The sequence below is a fragment of the Onychomys torridus genome, chromosome 19 (assembly GCF_903995425.1).
Source record: "Onychomys torridus chromosome 19, mOncTor1.1, whole genome shotgun sequence".
In the NCBI taxonomy this organism is placed as follows: domain Eukaryota; kingdom Metazoa; phylum Chordata; class Mammalia; order Rodentia; family Cricetidae; genus Onychomys; species Onychomys torridus.
The window spans coordinates 34,428,563-34,450,360 of NC_050461.1; the positions used below are offsets into that span (position 1 = coordinate 34,428,563).

Below are 21,798 nucleotides of genomic sequence, written 5' to 3' on the forward strand. Positions count from 1 at the left end.
TAAAACTATGTCATAGATTTTATTGGTGTTTCATATTTGGTAGACTTAAATAAATAAAACAACTTTGTTGAACAGAATTTTTTTTAATACAGTATCTAGATGTACATGGACAACCAAAGAATAGGAAAAACCCACAAAGTAATGTTTTAACAAATTACAAACTGTTGGTAAAGATTATGTGCTTGGATTTAAAAGAAATAATCCAATAGATGAATAACCTCTCATTAAATCTTGTAGATTAATCACTCGTTCTTTGTATAAAACCAATACATCATAGTGGTAGAAATTTATCTTTCCTTAACACTCCACATGAAACCGTTTCCCCCAGCAATCCTTTCTTCATTTCTCACTAGTTGTCTTTGAAGTGGGAAAATAAAATGGAATTTATGTTAGCAAATGAAAGTGCAAGTTTGTACAGCTAGGCTCAGCAGCAGAAAGTGGAGAACAATGACGACAAGAAACGAAGAGCCGATGGATGCCACACTGACCCGGGAGGCCCGCGAAGGTCCCCGTCCCGCACACAGTCACCATTCTAGCATTTTCTCATTGCTCTGAAACGAGCAGAATCAAACTCTTTTTTGATCTAAAGAAACAGTAAATATTTATCCCCCCAGCCCCCACATCATTTGGGATCACGTAAGGCAAAGAGATACAGTCCCACCGTCACTGGGGACAGCAGCAACGCGCAAACTTCAGAGACAGCCCCACCTCATCCTAACATCCTCCCACAGCAGCAGACGGGGTGCATCTACTAGAGCAGATCTGCAGAGTTGTCACTGTTCTAATTTATTTATCTGGGAAAAAAAAAAAAAAAAACCTTTTATAAATACATTACTTAAGAGGACAGCAAATTATTTTCTTGCTCTGAAAAAAAAATGTTTTCACATTTTCAAACTTGTCGGTATAGTTCTATAAAAGGAGTCCCAAGAAGACTGTGGCAGCTGGGTCTGCAGGATGCCCATGGACAAAGCTGTGTTTCCCAGAGCCCGGTGGCCTGACCATCTTCTGCCTCTACAAACAGCATTTGCAGTAACATTTAAACAAACAGGTTTGCTTAAACACGCCCGTTCACTCTTACTTGGAGTGCAGAGAGGTACTCATTTTCAAGTATTACATTGTAAAGGTAGTTTTTTATTTTGCCAATTTTATATATTGAAGTTTAAAAATTAAAAGATCGGTGTGAAAATCATGCTTTGCCAGTCCATTTCTTTTATAGTCAAATGCTTTTTTTTTTTTTTAAAGAATGCAGAAAAATATTGATTTTCTAAGAAGGAACACACTGGAAAAGCCACCTCAAGGTATCAAGATTAAGGAGCATTTCTTTCTATTGGCGAAAGTGATTAGAAAAGCTGCCCAGTCTGTTGTCTTTAGCTGGCTTTAATAAGTCTGTTCAAAATGATGGTGGAGAACTCTTTAGAAAACTGGAGGGAGGTCTTCCTTTGGAGCCTGAAATTCCATTAATTGTAGAAAATGTTTGCTTTGGTTCTTCAGAGGAAATGTTCATATAACTTCTACACGAGGAGACAGAAAAGAAAACAGATGAATACAGATTCATCTAAAATCGCATTTACAGAATACTATGGCAATATCCTATATTTCTAAAAGAAAATCACCATGATTTTATATATAGTATCATGTATAAGGATACTGGGGTGCTAGAAGTATAGCTCACACATGAGGGGAGGGGGTGGGCGAGCACGGAGAACGGAAAGATAGCTAGTTCTAAGGTTTAGAACATGGCAAGTGAAGTGGAAAACCAGCTGGAAGTTTTTTCTTCCCAGCACATCCGGGCTGTGACATCAGGAAGCAGCACCCTCCGCCATGTTTGTTTCCACCAACAGAACATTAAACAGGCTGGTTCTGAAGGCTGAACAATCACAAGGCCAGACCCCAGGGGGCTAGACAATCATTTTCACAGCCTAGAAGACGGAGTTTACAAAAGCCAGAATACCCCAGAGGAGAAAAGAAGGTAAGTTTCATTTGGGGACTGGCTCATCAGGGGCCTCTGCACCTGTTAGAGTTGTTAAGGGTTCACAGGCAAAACAGTTGGAGCACAGCCCCCTCTACTGACTCCATGTCTGGAATTCGGCCAGTTCTCTCCCTAAGCACAGTGTAAAGAACTTCTGGTGAAGGTGATCTGCTGGGAAGGTGGGTAGACAAAACCTAGGCTTGTTGAGATAGAGATCTAGGCCTATTCTACTCATCCCTGACATAGCTGGGGTTGTGTTATGGAGCCGGCAATGACCACTGAATTAGTAATATTTGATATTGCTGCTTTTTATTTTGGTTGCCAGAATAGCTGTTGCTCTTTTTGCATGAAGACCTCAGGTCAACTTGTCGTGAAGCCTGCATCAGCGAGGCCCAGGCAGGCTCAGTAGTCACCAACAAGGAGTGGACGACCCTCCTGGGAGATGCTGCTTCAAAGCACTGTTCTTACAGTAGTAAGAACTATTCTAACTGTGTTGTGTTGTGTTTGAAAAAGACAGTAGCAACGTATGAACCGAGGTTGCATAACACAAGTGAGAGAGAAACGTCATGAAAACCCAAGGCAGTCTTCACGTCCAGTTACAGCAGAGTCTAGTTCAACATGGCGCCCCTCTGATGCCTGGCACCCAGTGCTGCTGGACAAGGCTGGTGAATTCTCAAAGGGAGATGCAGATTGAACGGGAAGGCAGAAAGGGCCTAGAAGTTGCCCGAAGCAGCTCAAAAATTCAACTTCTGGGACCCGTGTGCAATCTTTTCTACAGTGGCTTACTTGTGCCTCCAAAGAACAAACTAACACATTCACCCTCTCTCAGGTACCAGCCCTGACAACTTCAGGAGGCCGCTGAAGACCAGCTCACCTGCGGTCTGTTGTGTTTGCACACCATCTACCTGAGGTAGGGGCCCAAGCGTCCCTTCGTCATTAAAGGCCAACATTGGTTTCAAAGGAATTTCTGGGTTCTCATTGTTGGTGACATCTAATCTGGATGCCCTTGAGCCAACAGGTAAGTTTATAATTTCTTCAAAGTTTTCATTTTGCACGGACATTCCATTTTCATTTGGCTGTTTTTCCGAAACTGGAGAACTGGGGAATGTAAAAGGTCAAAAGTAGAATGAGTTAGAATTAAGATGATTTTTAGAAAAAAATAATTCTACCGCTTTGAAATACAAAAGGAACTCAGGGCCACAGGGATGGATCAGCAGGTGGAGGGGCTTGCTGCCACACCATTTAAGTCTGACAACCTGAGTTTGCTCTCCAGAATCCATATAAAGGAGGGAGCTGGCATTGTTGCCTAATCTCCACTTGTGTGCCCTGGCATGTGTGCCCCTCAATAATAATAAATATACAAGATTGAGTTGTGACAGATTTTCACCTTAGATTGAAAAAAGCTTTTTTTGTTATAACACTTATCAAATAGGACAATTTGCTAGGACAGATCACTACCATGGGAAACAGGTTATCAAGTTCTTCATTTCTTCTTCTTCTTTTTTTTCCTTTTGAGAGATAGGGTATCTCTATATAGCCCTGGCTATCCTGGAACTCGCTATGTAGATCAGGCTGGCCTTGTGCTCACAGAGATCCTCTGCCTGGGATTAAGGGTGTTCACCATCATGCCCAGCTTTCAATTCTTAAAGGTAAATTATGTTTATTTGTGTGTGCACATGTACATGCACATGCCATGTCTGCATGCAGAGGTGCAACTTGCAGGAGACAGTTTTCTCCTTCTAACATGTGGGTCCTGAGGCTGGAATCAGGTCATCAGGATTGGCAATAGTCACCTCTAGCTGCTGAGCCATCTTGCTGGTCACATCCCTTTCAGGTCTATGTGCTTCTGGGCATGGTGTTAGATACCTGCAGTTCTAGCACTCAGAGGCTGAGGCAGGAGGATCTCTGCAAACTTGAAACCAGCCTGGTCTGCACTGAGTTCTAGGTCAACCAGTGTGAGAGCCTGATCCCTATAAATTCTATGTGCTTTCAGTGGGGATCTGTTATGGGGAAAGAAAACAGGTGAGGAAATGGCTCTAGGCCTTAACAAGAATCCTGCCAAGGATGCGGTGGGCACCGAGGAATCCTTATACATGGCTGATGGGAATGTAAGTTAGTTCTCATTGTCTCTGTCTGTCTCTCTGTTTTATTTATTTCTTCTTTTTTTCTGAGACAGGGTCTCACCCTGTTCACTCCATAGGCCAGGCTAGACTCAATGAAATGGAGCCGAGAATAACCTTGAACTTTGGCTATTTCTGCCTCAATCTTCTAAGGGCTGGGGTTACAAGTGTGTGCCACTGTGTCCTGCGGTTCTGTGTGTTCTTCTTTGGTGTTGGGGCAGGGTCTCACTCTGTAGCCCAGGCTTTCCGCAAATAAGCAGAAATCCAACTGCTTCAGTCTCTACACGTTGGAATTACAGGCACGAACCAACCATCATACCTGTTTTGTTTTTCAAACAGTCTTGCTATGTAGTCCTGACTAGCCTCAAAATTGCAACAATCTCCTGCCTCAGCTTCCTTCTTAAGTGCTGGGGTTACTGTACTGTATTAAGCTGACTAGTGCTTTGAGCTCTCTCTGTAGCCCAGGCTAGCCTTGCATTGTTAACCTCCTGCCTCAGCCTTCTGAGAAGCAGGGACTGCCAGCCTGCACCACTAGGGCTGGCTGTAATATCCTCCAACACTCACTGAAACCTCACCATGAAGAGTGAAGGAAAAAGTGACTTCCCTTTTCTTACTTAGAGTTATGAGCTCAACAAAAAAAAAACCCTAAAGAGGCAGATTAAAAATAAGCGTTCCACCTGGGGGTGAAGACAGTGGTGCTTTGCACTCTATATGGCGATAGACAAGTCCTGAGTTTTAACTCACCTCTCTGTGGTCACTTCTGATTGCTGTAAGGTGACACCAGGTGGGCTGTCTGCAGACTCTCCATGTCCTGGAGAGTTCATACATGGTAGGGCAGACACCTCTGTACACATCAAGGAGAGCAAACGTTACTGACATCCTCCAATCAAACCCAATTCCTAGGAACCAGAACTTGACTTTATAACTAACTACCTGTGGGATGCCGGGCAAGTCAAATCCTAACTCTTCCTGGATAACGGTACCTGCCTGGCAGGCTACTGTGGGGCCTAAATGCATTAACACGGGCAAAGTTCCTACTGCTCAGTGGACTGCAAGGCAGCATCAATGTTACTACTGTATTTTTATTTGTCCTACGTTAGTTCTGGACATGGACACACACACACACACACACACACACACACACACACACACACACACGAATTTCACAAATGGAAGGCCACAGTGTGCTGTCCCTAACTTTGCCACCTAATTTTCTACTCAATGTTGGAGTGCAGTTTAAGGCAACGTTATTGACATCTGACTCAAATCTAGGATGGGCTAAATTAAAGTCTTATAAACCCCCATAGCCTGTATCAGTGGTGACATTCTTGGAAATACACCTTGTGCAGTGGGGTGGGTGGGTGGAATACCCAAAAGGCATGCGTGAGGCTATAGATGAGGCTGTGGGTTCAACTCTGAGCAAAGCAAAGCAGAACTTGGATAGGGTTAAAACGCCACCACGGTGAGCGTTCTCCAGACGAATACAGCTAGAACACAGTCACCAAGCAGGAGCTCTCCACTACCCACAAATCACACACAGAAACAAAACCAATCTTAACTAGACGGGAGTAGACAACTAAGGTTAATTAGCCATCATTTGTTTTAAAATCTCCAAGAAATAATAATCTGCCCAAAGACCACAGTATATGAACAAGTTACAATGAAACCAGAACACTTTAAATTTCACCTCTCTTTTAAAGTCAGGACTAGAAGAAACACTGTTTAATTTTTCTTTCTGAGACTTGTTATAAATACAAGTTACGAATGTGTAAATTTAAGCTCAGGGTAGTAATGCAGGTGTGTAATCCTAGCCCTTGGGAGTGTGAGGAAGGAGGTAAGGACTTCAAGATTACCCTCAGCTCACAGTGAATTCAAATCCAGACTGTAGTACAGAGTAAGACTCTAGTTCAAACAAAACCCCAAACAGACGAAACCCTATCAAAATGTGTACATTTAAAGCCTTAGGGAGAGATGGTCCCGCAGTTAAAAATCAACCATGTCAGGCAGTTTACAACCAGCTGTAACTCCAGCTCCAGGGGATCTCACGTCCTCTTCTGGCCCGTGTGTGTACACACAGACACAGACACAGACACAGACACAGACACAGACACAGACACAGACACACACACACACACACACACACGTACACAGACAGACACACAGACACATACAAATCTTACAAAGCTCTTTTTGAAGCCCTTAGAGGGGATATGAGTGTAGCCCCCCACCCCGACTCTGATCTCCACAGTAACATTTCACCTGACCGGAACTCACTGGTAGAAATACCTGTTTCTCCGGTGAGAACGCCCTTGGTTACATCGCCGTTTCTTTGTTCAGCGGTTTTCTAGAAAAAGGAGAAAATCAATGTAAACATTTAAAATTGATGTTCCCAGTGGTAGAGTGTCGCTCCCTGGGCACCTCTAAGGACCTGGGTTTGACCTCCAAGGGGGTGGGGGTATGAAGACAAAAGGAAAAAGAAGGAAGGAAGGAAGGGAAGGAGAGAGGGAGGGAGGGAGGGAGGGAGGAAAAGAGGAAGGGAGGGACAGGAGAGGTGGCTCAGCGGTTAAGAGCACTGGCTGCTCTTCAGAGGTCCTGAGTTCAATTCCCAGCAACCACATGCTGGCTCACAGCCATCTGTAATGAGATCTGGTGCCCTCTTCTGGCCATGCAGATATTACACTGTATATATAATAAATAAATCTTTTAAAAAATTGTCAAAAAAAAAAAAAAAAAAAAAGAAGGCAAGACAGAGACGTATCAAGAACAGTTACAGCTAGAGCAGCACAGGGAAAAGGAGGCAGGAGGTGTAGGATGTTCAAGTTCATGTCCAGTGAGGCCATCCTGGGGGACATGAGACCTCGCCTCGCAGAAGAAATGAGGAGCTAGAAAAGGCCCTGCCAGCACCTTGTCTGCCGTCTCTGTCCTCCGGGTTCTCCTCATAATCTCTTCAAGCCTCTGCAAAGAGAACACACGAGAGAGGGGATGAGATCCAGGAAGCCAGCCAGCCTGGCGCATTCCGGTAATAACAGAAGTAGCAGATTATTAAGACATGGAGAAAGTGTAATTCAGCGTTCTTCATCCTAACTGGAGTTATTAACAGAGGCTGGAGCCATTTCAGCTTCTGTGGTAGAGGCAACTGCTTCCGGGAAGGCGGAAATGGCAGCTTTCTTGGAATTAATACCGAGGGCCGTTTCTCCGGCAAAGGTGGAACATTTTGTTCCTGACCAGAGCTCTGGTGCCTTGGTCTTCAGGGAACTTGAGATCCGGGAAGGGGGCGGAAGCATGCCAGCTCCAGGCTTCTGGCCCAGCCCTACCTTCTTCCTCTCCAGACGCTCCTGCTCTTCTCTCTGGAAGTGCTTCTCCCGCTCCTGCCGGGCCCTCTCGGCCTCCTCACGGGCTCGGGCTTCTTCTTCTTTCTGAAAACAAGTTACTTCTGCTGCTTATCCCCAGGCTGGCTCGCCTGAAACCCAGCTCCCCACACTGTCAGGCAGAGGCAGGTGGAGGCCACGATGGTGTGCAATCCCTTACTCATCTTGGAGGTGTCCTGTCCCCCACTTCTGGAGCAGTGGAACCTGCCTGCACTGCACCTCTTAGCAGCTCTGATCTTCTGCGAGCAGGCCCCTCTGGAGCAGCTATCAGTACATGCTTTATACCCCACTCATCTGCTAACAGCCCTAGTTTGGGGCAGGGCCCAAGGGCCCACACCTGCTTTGCCTCATCTGCTAACAGCCCCAGTCCGGGGCAGGGCCCACACCGGCTTTGCACCCCACTCATCTGCAAACAGCCAGTCTGGGACAGGGCCCACACCAACTTTGCACCCCGCACCCCGCTCATCTGCTAACAGCCCCAGTCCAGGGCAGGGCCCACACCGGCTTTGCACCCCACTCATCTGCGAACAGCCAGTCTGGGGCAGGGCCCACACCGGCTTTGCACCCCACTCATCTGTGAACAGCCAGTCCGGGGCAGGGCCCACACCGGCTTTGCACCCCGCTCATCTGCTGACTGCCCCAGTCCGGGGCAGGGCCCACACCTGCTTCTGCACGCGCTCTGCCTCCTCCCTCTCCCACCGCTCCCGCTCCTCGGCTGCCAGCCTCAGCGCGAGTTCTTCTTTGTCCCGTGCCTGCTCCGCTTCCAGCCTGCGGGACTCTTCTTCCCGGCGACGTCGCTCCTCAGCCGCCCTTCGAGCCAATTCCTCTATCTTTTGTCTGGGAAAAGACAAGGACCAAGGCATATGAAGTCACGTGTTTGAAGAGAGGCCGGGTACGCAAGGGCAGTGTGGAGGAAGACCCCCACTTTGGCTACATTCTCCCACGGTTATGGAACAACCCTTGCTCTCCCCCCACCCCACCCCAGCTTCATTTCTGTCAGTGGTAGTATACAACCACTGATGTTTTGGGGACTACTTGCCTTCTCAGAGGGATCTACAATTCATCTTTTTAAAGGGGGAGACTAGAATACTTGAACAATAGGTGATTTATAGTAATAACCACCAAGTCCCCACACCTCAACAAGAAATCGTAATTTAAAAAAATTATACGTGTGTAGGTATTTTGCTTGTATGTGTGTCTGTACGCTACATGTGTGCCTGGTGCCTGCAGAGGGCAACTTGATTCCCTGGAACTAGAGATACAGATGGTTGTGAGCCACCGTGTGGTTGCTGGCAGTCCAACCCAGGTCCTCTGGAAGAGCAGCCAGTGCTCTTAATAAGTCACGTCTCCAGGCCCAAGGAAACCTTTTAAATGAGATAATAATGTTTTGAGCCAGGTCAGGAGGAAGGCAGGCCTTGGAAGCTTCCCAGGGAATGAAGGGTGGGCACGGCCAATAGGGTGGCCCTAACCAGGCCTGAGGTCTTCCCCACCTCTGTCAAGAACAATCGCTGGCATCAGCCTTATCAGGTGTCCAGTCCAGCGACCATCAGACTTAACTTTAACTATCGATTTGACAATGAAGACCTGAGATAGGAGTCATTATCTGGATCAGATTGGAAGGTGGCTTGTCTGTGGGGGGCTGTCTCGATGGTTAATTATGTAGCAGAGCCCAGTCCTCCTCCTCCTCCACAGACAGTGCTGCACAGGAAGGCTAGGAATGTGCAAGCCTGTGAACAAGCCAGAGAGCAGCGTTCCTCAGTGGTTTCTGCTTCAAGTTCCTGCTTGAGCTGCTGCCCTGGCATTCCTCAAGGGTGGATCATGACCTCAAAGTGTAAGCCAAATGAGCTGTATCCTCCCCTAAGCGGCTTCTGGTTGGGAGTGTTTTATCAGAGCAACAGAATGGAACTAGAACCCCACCCCCGCTGTGGTGGTTTGAATAAGAATGGCCCCCACAGGCTCATGTGTTGGAATGTTTTGTTATCAGGGGGCGGCACTGCTTGGGAGGGATTAGGAGGTGGGGTCTTGTTGGAGGAAGTGTGTCACTGGTGTGTGTAGGGGGTGGGCTTGGGGGTTTCAAAAGCCCAAGCCAGGCCCAGTGTCCCTCTCTCTTCCTGCTGCCTGTGGATCTGGATCTAGAACTCTCAACTACTTCTCCAGCACCACTGTCTGACTGTGTGTTGCTATGATGATACTGGATTCAATCTCTAAAACTGTAAGCAAGTCCTAATTAAATGTTGCCCTTTATAAGAGTTGCTGATGTCATAGTGCTTCTTTACAGTTGTAGAATACTGACTAAGAAGGAAGTTGGTACCAGGAGCGGGGTATGCCGGGATACTCCTTCTAAGGTGAAGGAGAAGTCACTGCACCTGGCCCCTCTTACCACCAAGAAAGAAGCACAACATTTAGTGGCCTATTTGGATTCCAGAGACAGCACATTCCCCACTTGGGTGTGTTACTCTGGCCCATATACCAAGTCACTTGAAAAGCTACTAGCTTTGTGTGGGGCCTGGAACAGAAGGAGGTTCTTCCACAGGTCCAGGCTGCTGGGCAGGCTGCTCTACTACTTGGACCATAGGATGCAGCAGACCCGATGGTACTTGAGGTGGCAGTGGCAGACAAGGATGCTGTTTGGAGACTAACAGACTCCTATAGATAAACCACAGAAGAGACCTTTGGCATTTTGGAGCAAGGCTCTACCACCATCTGCAGACAACTATTCTCCCTTTGAAAGACAGCACATGGCCTGATATTGAGCCTTAGTGGAAACCGAACATTTGACAATGGGCCATCAAGTTATCATGCGACCTGAACGGTCTACCATGAGCTGGGTGTTATCGGACCCACTAAGTCATAGAGTAGGTTGTGCACAGCAGTAATCTATTATCAAATGGAAGTGGTTTATACATGATTGAGCAGGTTCTGAAGGCACAAGGAAGTTACGTGAAGAAGTTGCCCAAGTACCTATGGTTCTACTCCTGTAACAATGCTGTTTGCTGCGAAGCATGCACCTATAACCTCCTGAGGGTATGGCCCATGATTGGTTGACTGAGGAAAAGACCAGGGCCTGGTTGACTGATGGTTGTGCACATTATGCAGGTACCAGTTAGAAGTGGACAGCTGCACCATTATAGGGGACAACCCTGAAAGACTCTGGTGAAGGGAAATCTCCACAGTGGGCAGAACTTCAAGCACTACACATGGTCACACATTTTGTTTGGAAAGAGAAATGGCCAGATGTGCAGTTGTTCATTGATTCATGGACTGGCTAGATGCTGAGGGACTTGGAAAGAGCATGATTGGAAAAATTGATGAGAAAGACATCTGGGGAAGAAGTATGTGGATAGATGTCTCCAAATGGGCAAAGGTTGTGAAGATACTTGTGTCTCATCACAAGGTGACTTCAGCTGAGGAGGAGTTCAATAATCAGGTAGACAGGATGACCTGTTCTGTGGACAGTCAGCCTCTATTCTCAGCCATCCCTGTCATTGATCAATAGACCGATGAACAGAGTGGCCATGGTGGCAGAAATGGGGGTTATGCACAGGCTTGACAACACAGATTTCCATTCACCAAGTCTGACCTGGCTACAGTTACTGCTGAGGGCCTGATCAGCCAACATCAGAGACCAACACTGAGCCCTAGGCATGGCACCATTCCCCAGTATGATCAGCCAGTGACCTGGTGGCATGTTGATTACACTGGACCACTTCCTCCATGGAAAAGACAATGCTCCTTTCTTACTGTCCTCACTGGAGTAGATACTTATTCTGGTTACGGATTTGCCTTTCCTGCATGTAATGCTTCTGCCAAAACCGCCACACTAGCATATGTCTGACAGGCAACTTTGGAGCAGTTAAATACCCTACCCAGCCAAGAAGAGTCTTATCTGAAAGAACACATCTGTCAGTACTACTCATCTTTACAGTAATGCAAAGATAATGAAGAAATTTGAAGGCTGGAGATGTGTTAAGAACAAAAGCAAATGTAGCTTCACTGTGCTTATGGATCTGTAAATATATCTGCCTGTGCATGTGCACAAACATTTTCCAAGCATTCAGAGAACAGAAAGGGCTACTTGAAATGTATGTGATTACTTGAATTAGAGATGACACCGTTTCCTCTCTTTAAACCTTTGCTTAGCCATGTTGGTATATTGCTATTAATAAGAAAATTTGATTTTAAAACTAGTTCTTGCATGTAGCTCAGTTGATGGAGTGTTTGCCTAGCATGGACAAAACCCCGGGTTCAATACCTAGCACCAAATAAACCAGGCACGGCACACAACTGTTGTGTCAGCACTCTGGAGAGGGAGCAGGAGAAATGGAAGGTCAATGCATCATCGTTGGCTATCGAGCAGGTGTGAAGGCACTTGCAACCTTTACCTCTCCAGCTCTTCCTTCTCCCTCCTCTCCCTTTCCTCCTTCTCCCTCTGCTCTCTGGCTAGCCGCCTCTTCTCAGCCAGCAGCCTCGTAGCCTCTTCTGGGTCAGTGGTGCCTGCAGAAGCCTTAGGCACAGCAGCGACGGTCCCAGTGGGTGCAGGTGCCGAGACCGGGGCTGGGTCCGGAGCTGGAGCTGGAGCAGGAGCAGGGGTCGAGACCAGCACAGCTGTACAAACAGGCACAAGGAGAAAACCAGATGGGGCTGAAAGCCAAGGAACGAAACCCAAATCTGGCGTTCCCCATGCCCCAGGCCTGCGGTTCACCATTCTCAAAGAAAAGGGAACATCGACCACTGCGTGTTCTCACGGTTTCCCTGTCTTCTGTCTGTCTGTAGCCAAGCAACCGGAAACAAAAACTGCATGTGTAAGTGAGCCGTCCAGTCATATTGTCACCAAGTCTTGTTTTTACAGCAGTTAAATCAGTGAACAACATCTACCAAATGTGTGCTGGGAGCCTTGTGTTAGGGTCTGTGGGAAGCTTTACTCTGAGCAAGATGAAGATAAGGTTTTCCACTTGCCCTCTATCACATGACAAGTATCCCTACGAATCCCTGTACTTTGGTGACTTCGTTACCTGAGTATGAAAGCCTTCTAAGGAGCATCCTTGGCACCCAGGCCACGTGTCTAGGACTCAAGCCAGGGAGGTGGCAGGTGACGCCCAATAAAGAGGCTCCTTTGATTTTGATTAATTTAAATTTTTTTTTTTTTTTTTAACACAGGGTTTTGCATAGTCAGAGACAGCCCAGAGTAGCATCCAATTCATGATCTTTCTGCTTCAGCCACCTGACTATTGGGGTCACGGGGTGTGCACTATTCTATTTTGCTAAGAGTTCTCTTTTTGGTCAGGTGAGGTGGTGCACACCTTTAATCTTGGTACTTGGGAGATACATGATGAGACTTTGTCTCAAAGAATCTACCCGGAGCTCTCTCGAGACCCGAGACCCGAGGGAGCAGCAGCCTTGTCGGGGCATGCACGCTGGATACTCGCACACATCTGGCCCCGGGGTGTGGGGCAGAAGTTCTTTAACTGTGTTTAGATTTAGAAGGATGACTGAGGGTGGTACTGGAGCGGGCCTTGTCATGACTGGACATGACAGCGTGGCACCAGAGCTTCACGCTCCGGCACCTGGGACTCCACCGCCCTCACCCCCAAGCACCCCTTTTTAGGCTTACAGTGCTACTCAATCCACAGAGCCCTTTTCCTCCCTCCTCCTCCCTTCCGTTCTTGGGATTGCGGCCTCACACATGCTAGGCAAGCACCCTCTCACTGAGCCACACCCCCAGCCCTTCGTATACTTTTCATTTTAGTCTCGTTAAGTTGCTCAGTTTGAGTTTGAGCCCACTCTTCACTTCAGACAGGCCTTGGACTGGAGAGGTGTGTGGTTCGGTCTCCATCACAGCTGGGGTTACTAGCATGTTGCTGTTTAGGGTCCCCATCTTCTCCATCAGGATGAGGCCAGCACTGGGTTTTTCTTCCATTCTAACATTCAACTTGTTCTGGTTCTCATCCTCAATCCTCAAACTGTATTTTTATATGAAAATACTTCAACATCAAAACACCAATTTCCTAGTTCCAGGTGACTGCGAACTTCTGAACAACATGGATTAGCTCACAGAAGACAACCACTAGGTGTCCTGATCTCTGTTGGATGGTTTAATCCTTCACCTCACATTCTGATCCAGGAGATCTGAGGTAAGGCCAGGGACCTTGGTTTAAAAGTATTTTTAGGAATCCTTTGAAAATCTTTTCAAAAATCCAGAGTAGGCCAGGGAAGTAGTTTTGGAGCGCTTGCCTGGCGATGCTGGAGTCCAAGTCTAACACCCAGGACCTCACAATACCAGGCCTGGTGGCATATGCCTGAAATCCTAGCAACTTGGGAGGTGGAAAACAAAGGATAAGGAGTTTGAGGTCGGGCTGGAGAGACGGCTCAGTGGTTAAGAGCACTGGCTGCTCTTGCAGAGGACCAAGGTTCAATTCCCAGCACCCACATGGCGGCTCACAACCACCTGTAACTCCAGTTCCAGGGGATCCGATGCCCTCTTCTGACCCCCACAGGCACCAGGCACACATGTGGCACACAGATGTACATGCAGGCACAAGATTCATACAGACAAAAGGATAAAAATAAAAATATTTAAAAAAAATGTTCAAGGTCATGTTTGGCTACACAGTGACGTCATAATACAGAGTGGTGGAGGAGAGAACGAGGAGGAGAGAAAGGAGGGAAGAGAGAGCAGAGGAGAGAAGAGAGAATGAGAATATGAGGTTCAAATATCCAGTAAGAAAAGAAATAAAGGTTAAATAAAACGATGTCTGCAAAGGGTAAGCACAGAGAGCGCGAGGCGCACACCCCAGCACCAGAGGGTCCACTCTCACCAGGGTCGGTTGGCTCCACGGGTGACCTTTCTTCAACTGTGTCTTCCTCTACCTTCCCTAGGGGTGCTCTGCCCTTTACCGAAGGCTCACTGGCAACTTTCTTCTCGGGGTCTTTCTTCTCAGGCTCCACCTTGACTTCTCTCTTGACGGGGCGGATGTTGCCAGGGGAAGAGGGACGGGCCTGAGCAGAAGTAGCTTTGACTGAGCCAGGAGGCAAGGAGGATGCTGGTCGAGGTGTGCCAGGCAAATGAGGCATGGACTTGGATGGAAGCCTGGGTAGGGAATGACGGGGACAGTGGGTGTGTCAGGATTGGCTTACCAGAACCCAGAACACCCACAAGAGGAAGCAGAGGAGTACTTTTCTGTATGTGGTAAATACGGACAAGGAGCCCCTCAAGAGGCCCAGTTCAAAGCCCTCTTTTCCCCTTGCTTACAGGAAGCCAGCTACTCCTTAAGTCAAAGGCGAGTGATGTGAGCACAGTAGACACTGAGGCTAATTCTCCAGTGTGACACTCCCACCAGCCTCCTCCCTCTCACTCACCAAAGGCGGGCTGGAGCTGGTGATCTTGCTTTGGGATGAGATGGAGACAGAGTCCTTCGGAAGCCAGAGGAAAAGTGGAAGGGGGTGTGTTCTCTTTCCCGATCTCTTTTATGGCTCTGGGTTCAGAGAAACTCAATAATTAAATTTTTCTGAGTGACATAATCATAATCGATGATATCCCAACATCGAGCTACAAACCATCTAGTGTTTTAGAGAATTTATTTAAGACAATTTTTAAACCATCTCTCTCTCTCTCTCTCTCTCTCTCTCTCTCTCTCTCTCTCACACACACACACACACACACACACACACACACACACACACACACACATTCCACTTGGAAAAGGCTCCCTGTTAGCTCACAACTTTATGGTATAATTGATTAACACAGAAGACATGAAGAAAGTAGATCCAGATGGATGATTTGGATTGTTTTTGTCAAAAGGGAAGGGGTTGGAGGGAGTAAAGGAAAGGGGAAATGATGTAATTACATTATAACCCCCAAAAAAGGGGAGAAAATATAAATAAATAAATAAATAAATAAATAAATAAATAAATAAATAAATAAATAAAACATAGTTGGCCTTTTAAAAAGCACCTCTACTGTCTGTCTAAAATTACCTGGAGTGAATTTACCTTGTGTCTCGCATGTTAAAATGAGAATCATTTCCTTTCATTTTAAATTTTTTAAGTTTTCTTTTTGCCATACTGGGGATCGAACTACAGGCTTCATACATGCAAGGCATGTGCTCTACCACTGAACCACACTGCCAGCCCCGTTTAAAAAAAAAAATCTTTAAGCACATCATCTACTTTTTGATTCTTCAGCAGTTTTCTTCTTCTAGTCTAGGAAAGACTATTGCTTAGTCATTAAAGATTAGTTCGCATGTCTGTTATTTCAGATACACGGTGGTTCCCTTTCATGTGGCTACGGTAGACACGTCCTTATATAAGGCTGTCAGTCTCCCCAAGGAAAGTGGGGTCAGGGTGAGGAAGTTTAGGCTATTCTTTCCTAGAAAGAGATCTAACAGTGAGCGCTAACACATCAGCGCTCCCCTGACGGCTGCCTAGGAACTCAACTAGAGATCTGGTCTACCTTACAAAGAGAAGCCCGGGGAAGCATTCTGAGGGGCTAAAGTCAACACGGAAGAAGTGGGAGGTGAAGGGTATGAGGAAAGGGAAGGGGAAGCCTAGACAAGTGTCTGAAGACTCTCAAGCCGAGGGAGGATGGAGGAGGGGAAAAGGTGGGGGGGGGGGGGGGGGTGTAAAAAGAAAACAATGAAAGGAGCTGAGACTGTGACCTGCTCTGGGTGGCAGGGAGGCTGGCCGGGCACTCCCCTTCTACAAGGAACAGTCCCAATGCTCCTCTTCCTCCCCATTTGTGTCACTTCTAATTCCTTCCCCTGTCTTCCTGAGTAGTGCCCCTAGCTCACTGACTGGCCGCAAGTGGCGACCACATTTAGTGTTCCCACTGTCTCTGTTGAGTTCCTACCATGGAAGAACTGAAGGCAAGAGGGACCTTCCCCTGGTGTGGGGGCCAGTTCTAGAGCATTCCAGTTGCATGGCCACCCTCTGCCCCATCTTGAAGAGCAGCCACAGTCTCTGGGTGGTAAAAGCTGCAGCTACCAGATGGGTCCCTCCTGAGTGGTACACAGCAGCCACTATGCCTCCGGGAGACTGGAGCCAGGAATGGAGGCCCACCTTTCTTCCTCAGGGAAGTGCTAACGTACCAAGCGAAGTGCTTTCTTCTTCCTTTTAACATACATCTATTTATTTGCTTCCTTCTTTTCTTTTCTTTCCTTTTCCCTTTCCTTTCCCTTTCCTTTTCCTTCTTTCCTCCCTTCCTTCCTTATTCTTTCTTTCCTTTCTGGTTTTTCGAGACAGGGTTTCTCTGTGTTGCTTTGCGCCTTTCCTGGAACTCACTCTGTAGACCAGGCTGGCCTCAAACTCACAGAGATCCACCTGCCTCTGCCTAATTTATGGACCCCAAAGCACAGGCAGTTATTTGGAATAAATAAATAACTCCCACAATGCAACAGTTCATTATCTGATTTCAAGTGGGCCTGGGCTGGTGATGTGGGTCAGCAGAAAAGCATTTCCCTTGCATATGCAAGGCCCTGAGTGAGATTATCAGCAACACACACATACAAACACAAAAGGTCTAGTAAACAGCTCTCTAGACTCATATAGCAACTGTCAATACATCTATGAAAAATGTGCCATGCTACTGATCACCAGAGATGCAATAAAAGTCATAATGAGATGCCACTCACATAGGCTAGGTTAGATATTATAAAACAAAAACAGGAAATAGCAAGTATTGGTAAAGATGTGGAGAACCTGGAATCCTTGTGTGTGATTGGTAGGAATGTAAAATGGCAGTCACTATGCAAAATGTTATGGCACTTCTTCAAAAAGTAATACAGAATTGACATGATTCCACAATTCTAGTCTTGGTGTGTGTATGTGTGCGTGAGTGTGCGTGCATGTGTGTGCTGCGCTTACCCATGTGTGGAAGTCAGGGGATGATGCTTTCCCTCAATCACTTCCCCACCCTCTATTTTGAGATAGGGTCTCTTACTGAACCTGGAACTTGCCATTTCAGCTAGCCTGGCTGACCAGCGAGCCAGTGGATCTACTTGTGTCTGTACCCCAATGCTGAAGTTACCGAGTCCTAAGGCCTCACTTGTCTTTTATGTTGCTGTCTGAACTCAGGCTCTCACACTTGCACAGGAAGCACTTTATACACTTGAGTCATATCCCAGCCCGTGCACAAACACTTTTAAAAAATGAAATATTCAGTTCCTTTACATCATTCGCTGCTTTCCAAATATTCAATATAGCTAGCCAGTACTGGACTCCTTGTGCAGATCTAGAAGTCACGTTTCTGACATAGTAGTCCCTAAATATTTGACAGTAAGGCAGTGAGAAGTCTGATTGGTACCACACAGACAGAGGAAGGCATAACAGACGTAACAGCAAGGTTCAAGAGAAGACAAACTTTCCTTCAGCTAGTCACAGTCAGCCTTCCACCCTTCTTTCCGGAAGTGCTAAGATTCTTTTCCTTCCGGAAACGAGCACCCCCAACTGCTCTGCTTAGCTGCCACTCTTTGTCCACAGCCTGGATCTCCACAGCATCATGAAGCTAATGGAGTGAAACTTCACAGACATCCAAAGTAGGTTCACCTTCGGCAACAGGGCTGTAAGCCTGTCTCAGTTAGGACTCAAACACTGATGCCTAAAGGGCTCGTGAGAAACTTTGCTGTAAGCAAAATCATCAAGTTCTCACAGCCCCCAAATCCACCTCGAAGTAAAAGCTTTGAAAGATAGGAATTGCTCTGTCTAGCAAGGTGGTTGTTGTTTTTTTAAAGGTTCTAACCTCTCATGACAAGGGTCATACTATCCTACTGGGCATGGAATGACACATGGCGGGTTGGGGACTCATTATGAGTGAAGTCCAGGGTCCAAAGCTGTAGAACAATATCTGCATCTTCCAACCATGGTAAATAAGCACACAGTTTAAACAAAGATGAGGAAGGGATCCCAGAGACACACAAATGACTGTACTTCATTTCTAGCAGGATCAGCCACAAATGTGCCCAGTTACCTTGTCAGGAGTAACAAGGACACCTACGATCCTTCACTTTAGAAACCTGGAGTGTATCACTCATTAGCCTTTCAAGAGTGCCCACCCAATGAGGAATGCTTCCAAGTACTTTTCTTCATGTTTTAAGATATGGGCTTTGACAGGACTAGACAGACATCCATATCTGGTTCTGAGTGAGCTACCTTCAGAGTGAGCCAGCTTCTGGAAAGGGCTGGCAAAAAAGTCAGGGAAGCAGGCCAGGCCCACTTCCTTGCAAAGGCAACTTGGTTTCTGACTTTCAAAGAGCATTCTAACCACTTATTTACATAAATGGCCCAGCCGAAAAGACTTGCCACGCATTTGTACTTTTGCAAAGAACAGTTTCATCCTCAAGTTTAAATGTTTAGGGAGAAAAAAAAATCCCCAAGTGGAGAGGCAGTGGGGGGGGGGGAGAGGCAGGAGCACACAGCCAGCTGGGTTTATACCAGGTGGGATGGTGTGTCTCCGTCATCTGGTCTTGTCCCCAGAGTACACCTTAGGGCAGAGCCGGCTCGGCACAGATATGGAACCGACTCCCAGACACCAGCGTCTCCATCCACTACTCACCGCTATTCCGTGAATGGTCTTCCTTCGTGCAGAGCCCTCGGGTGGTGTTACAAAGAGTTTTGGCCGATCCACTGGGTTTCTAGCTTTGAAGGGCATGATGATGGGGCTGCAAGATGCTGAACGAGGACAAATGGGGATGACTACAGTGCAGGTGATTGGTTTTACACACAAGAGTGCCAGAGAAGCAGGTGAAGAAAGCCAGAGGCAGGTGCAGGAGAAGGAGCAGAGCAGAGACGGAGAGAAAAGTAGAGAGAAGACGTTACTACCTAACGGCACCCGGCCCGTGTTCCTCAACTCTCCTTCTATCTGCGAGTCCATGAGGTGCCCAAGTGAGGACCTGGAATATAACGCTACTTGTCTGTTTCCGTTATGACTGAAGACACAGAAACAATTCAGTATTTGTGGACAGTAGCAGCCTTGTATGACTACGTATCAATGGTTCTGCTACAACCTTGTATCAGTGACGCCATTTTTATAGGAAGAGATTTTTACATGAACAGATTTTTCCTAGTTATGTCTAAATATGGAACAAAGGGTGGAAGGAGGGAAGCACATAGCCGGGCAAGTAAGGTCTACAGCTGTCTCAAGAGCCAAGTTCAGCAGCCACTGGGGGAAAGTGACTGAGGTCAACTGTCTCAAGAGCCAAGTTCAGGAACCAGTAGGGAAAGTGACTGAGATTTAAAATGTCAACTGATCAAGTCTTACCAGGTGTTTAGACAGGGCTAGCTAATAATGGCCAGAAAAGAACTGATTTATTCATTTAAAGGCAAGCCGACACATACTTCTGCCCTGCCCCCGCAAAGCCAAGGCATAGGAAATACAGGGAGACAGGATGTGATGATTTAAAATGGCAGGAAGAACATTAGTGTTGGAATGGCCACCACTGTGGCTGACTCATGGGTAGCAGTTACAGTTTTACTAAGGGCAGGATTTATTTTTTTGACCACTCATCTTCTATCAAGTCACTGTGCAACAGTAAGTTTAAGAAAATTTATTTAACATTGCACAGGTGCCAGGATTTCAGATCTCATTAAGAAAACCTTGTTTTTCATCAAAAACAAACAAACAAAACAAAACAAAACAAAACAGTTACTGAGGATAATGCCATGTCCTTGAGCCAGATTATAAAATTACTTTATGCACCCCAGTTCCTGTACCGGTTCTTAACTTTTAGAGACAAGGGCTCCCTATGCATTTGTATCCCCAGACTGACCATGAACTTGTGGCAATTCCCCTGCCTCAGCATCTGGAGGAGTGCCAGGATTACAAGTGTGCACCAGCACACCTCGAATCTTTCAGTTGCTTGCTCTGTTGGGGATGGACCTTCGCTGAGCAGCACTCCAGCTCTAAAGTGCATCTTTACCGGAAAATGTCTCATCACATGCCTCCCGGGATCTTCTGGCTATCACTGAATGGTGAAGTCAGTGAATGGACTGGAACGGAAGCTGCATGTATCTGAACAACCCCCTTATTATTATGAATATTATAATAAACTGAAATACTGCTATTGCCTCAGTTCTCTTCCTGAGAACATGGGAATGGACGCAAAGCTTCACTTCTGACTTCTAATGGTGAATGGTAGACTTGTACTTTGAGGTAGAAAGGTCTCTTGTCTTTGTTTGTGGGGACCCCAAGGGACAGTACTGGAAAATAACTTTATTTCCTTAAGTGCCACAAGGCACTTTCATTTCCCAGACAGGGAAGGGTTCATTCATGCAAAGCTTTTCCAAGTCAATCAAATACACTGCAGAAGCCATGTCCTCCACAGGGCATTCATTCCTGGGACCAATGATCAGGAGAAGTGCCCAGGCCAAGTTAGAGGCTATGAACCTTGCCCAAAGGTCAAGAGCCCCTGGAGAATAGGCCTGCTTTGAGGGCTGACACTGAAAGGGAATGAAACAGAAACTTGACTTGGTTTTCCTGTTGTGTAAAGTGAACTGTTTCACGTTTGTTGAGACCATCCTAGACGCAATTTAATTTCACCATGTCTTTCCATTTATTCTCCATTGTAGAGCTGAAAAGCATTAAATGGAGGTAGAAAATATTCCCTGCACACCATGTGACCCTGGCTACCTTGGAGTTTGCTCTGTAGACCAGGCTGGCCTTAAACTCAAGGAGAGCCACCTGCCTCTGGCTCCTGAGTGCTGGGATTAAAGGTGTGCGCCAACCTATGTGGCTTGAGACTGTCTGTAAGTCTACCTGTGGTGTTCTATTTAAAAAAAAAATCCTCAACCATAATTGTTCAAGAAATACTTTCTGGCTAAAAAAAAAGACTAAAATTCCAAAGGGATTAAATTCCGCACATCTACCACTGAAAACCTGAAACCTGCAAATAGAATAAAATCGCATTCTTCTGAGGAAACAGTAATACATACTTCCCCTACCCCATGAACGTTCCATGTCCTGCACAGTTTGACTAAAGAGGATGGACCTGCCTTGAGGAAGTCCAGAGTACATTCACCTGCCCCATCAAGCGCCTCAGTGGGAAACAGTGAGCACAGGTGCAGCGCAAGTGGCCGGGAACTAGAACACAGCAAACTCACAGAGTAGAACGCTAACCTTTATTAAAGCCGACCATGCACATCTCAAGGGGTCTGGTTTGCTTAAGCCTGACCTCTCACAGTCGTGGGCATATTTTCCAGGTTCTGGGGAACTATGGGCCTTGGGAACATCAACCCAAAGTAGTGACTGCAAATGAGAGGTCTACCATGGGGTTCCCAACACCCAGGAGCTTTACTGCTCGCTCAGGGTTCCGGGGGTGGGGACAGGGGAGTCCTGCAAGCTCTGAGTACC

The 21,798-nt window shown here is 46.7% G+C and overlaps 1 protein-coding gene across 7 annotated transcripts in view; it reads right to left on the bottom strand.

The window, feature by feature from the left end:
* Window positions 1-21,798, bottom strand: part of Map7 (microtubule associated protein 7) — a 148,719-nt gene continuing 126,921 nt past the window's right edge. For 5 of the 7 annotated variants that reach the window (XM_036169108.1, XM_036169107.1, XM_036169103.1 and 2 more), the window contains 11 exons: window positions 19,006-19,145; window positions 14,814-14,929; window positions 14,273-14,544; window positions 11,840-12,062; window positions 8,120-8,294; window positions 7,404-7,505; window positions 6,994-7,044; window positions 6,376-6,433; window positions 4,834-4,933; window positions 2,844-3,067; window positions 1-1,511 (listed from right to left, as the gene is read on the bottom strand). In XM_036169108.1, coding sequence (XP_036025001.1) covers window positions 1,501-1,511; window positions 2,844-3,067; window positions 4,834-4,933; window positions 6,376-6,433; window positions 6,994-7,044; window positions 7,404-7,505; window positions 8,120-8,294; window positions 11,840-12,062; window positions 14,273-14,544; window positions 14,814-14,929; window positions 19,006-19,145 — 1,472 coding nt within the window. In that variant the 3' untranslated portion in view covers window positions 1-1,500. The remainder of the gene's footprint in view (window positions 1,512-2,843; window positions 3,068-4,833; window positions 4,934-6,375; window positions 6,434-6,993; window positions 7,045-7,403; window positions 7,506-8,119; window positions 8,295-11,839; window positions 12,063-14,272; window positions 14,545-14,813; window positions 14,930-19,005; window positions 19,146-21,798) is intronic. The other 2 variants (XM_036169109.1, XM_036169106.1) reach the window with 1 other exon arrangement.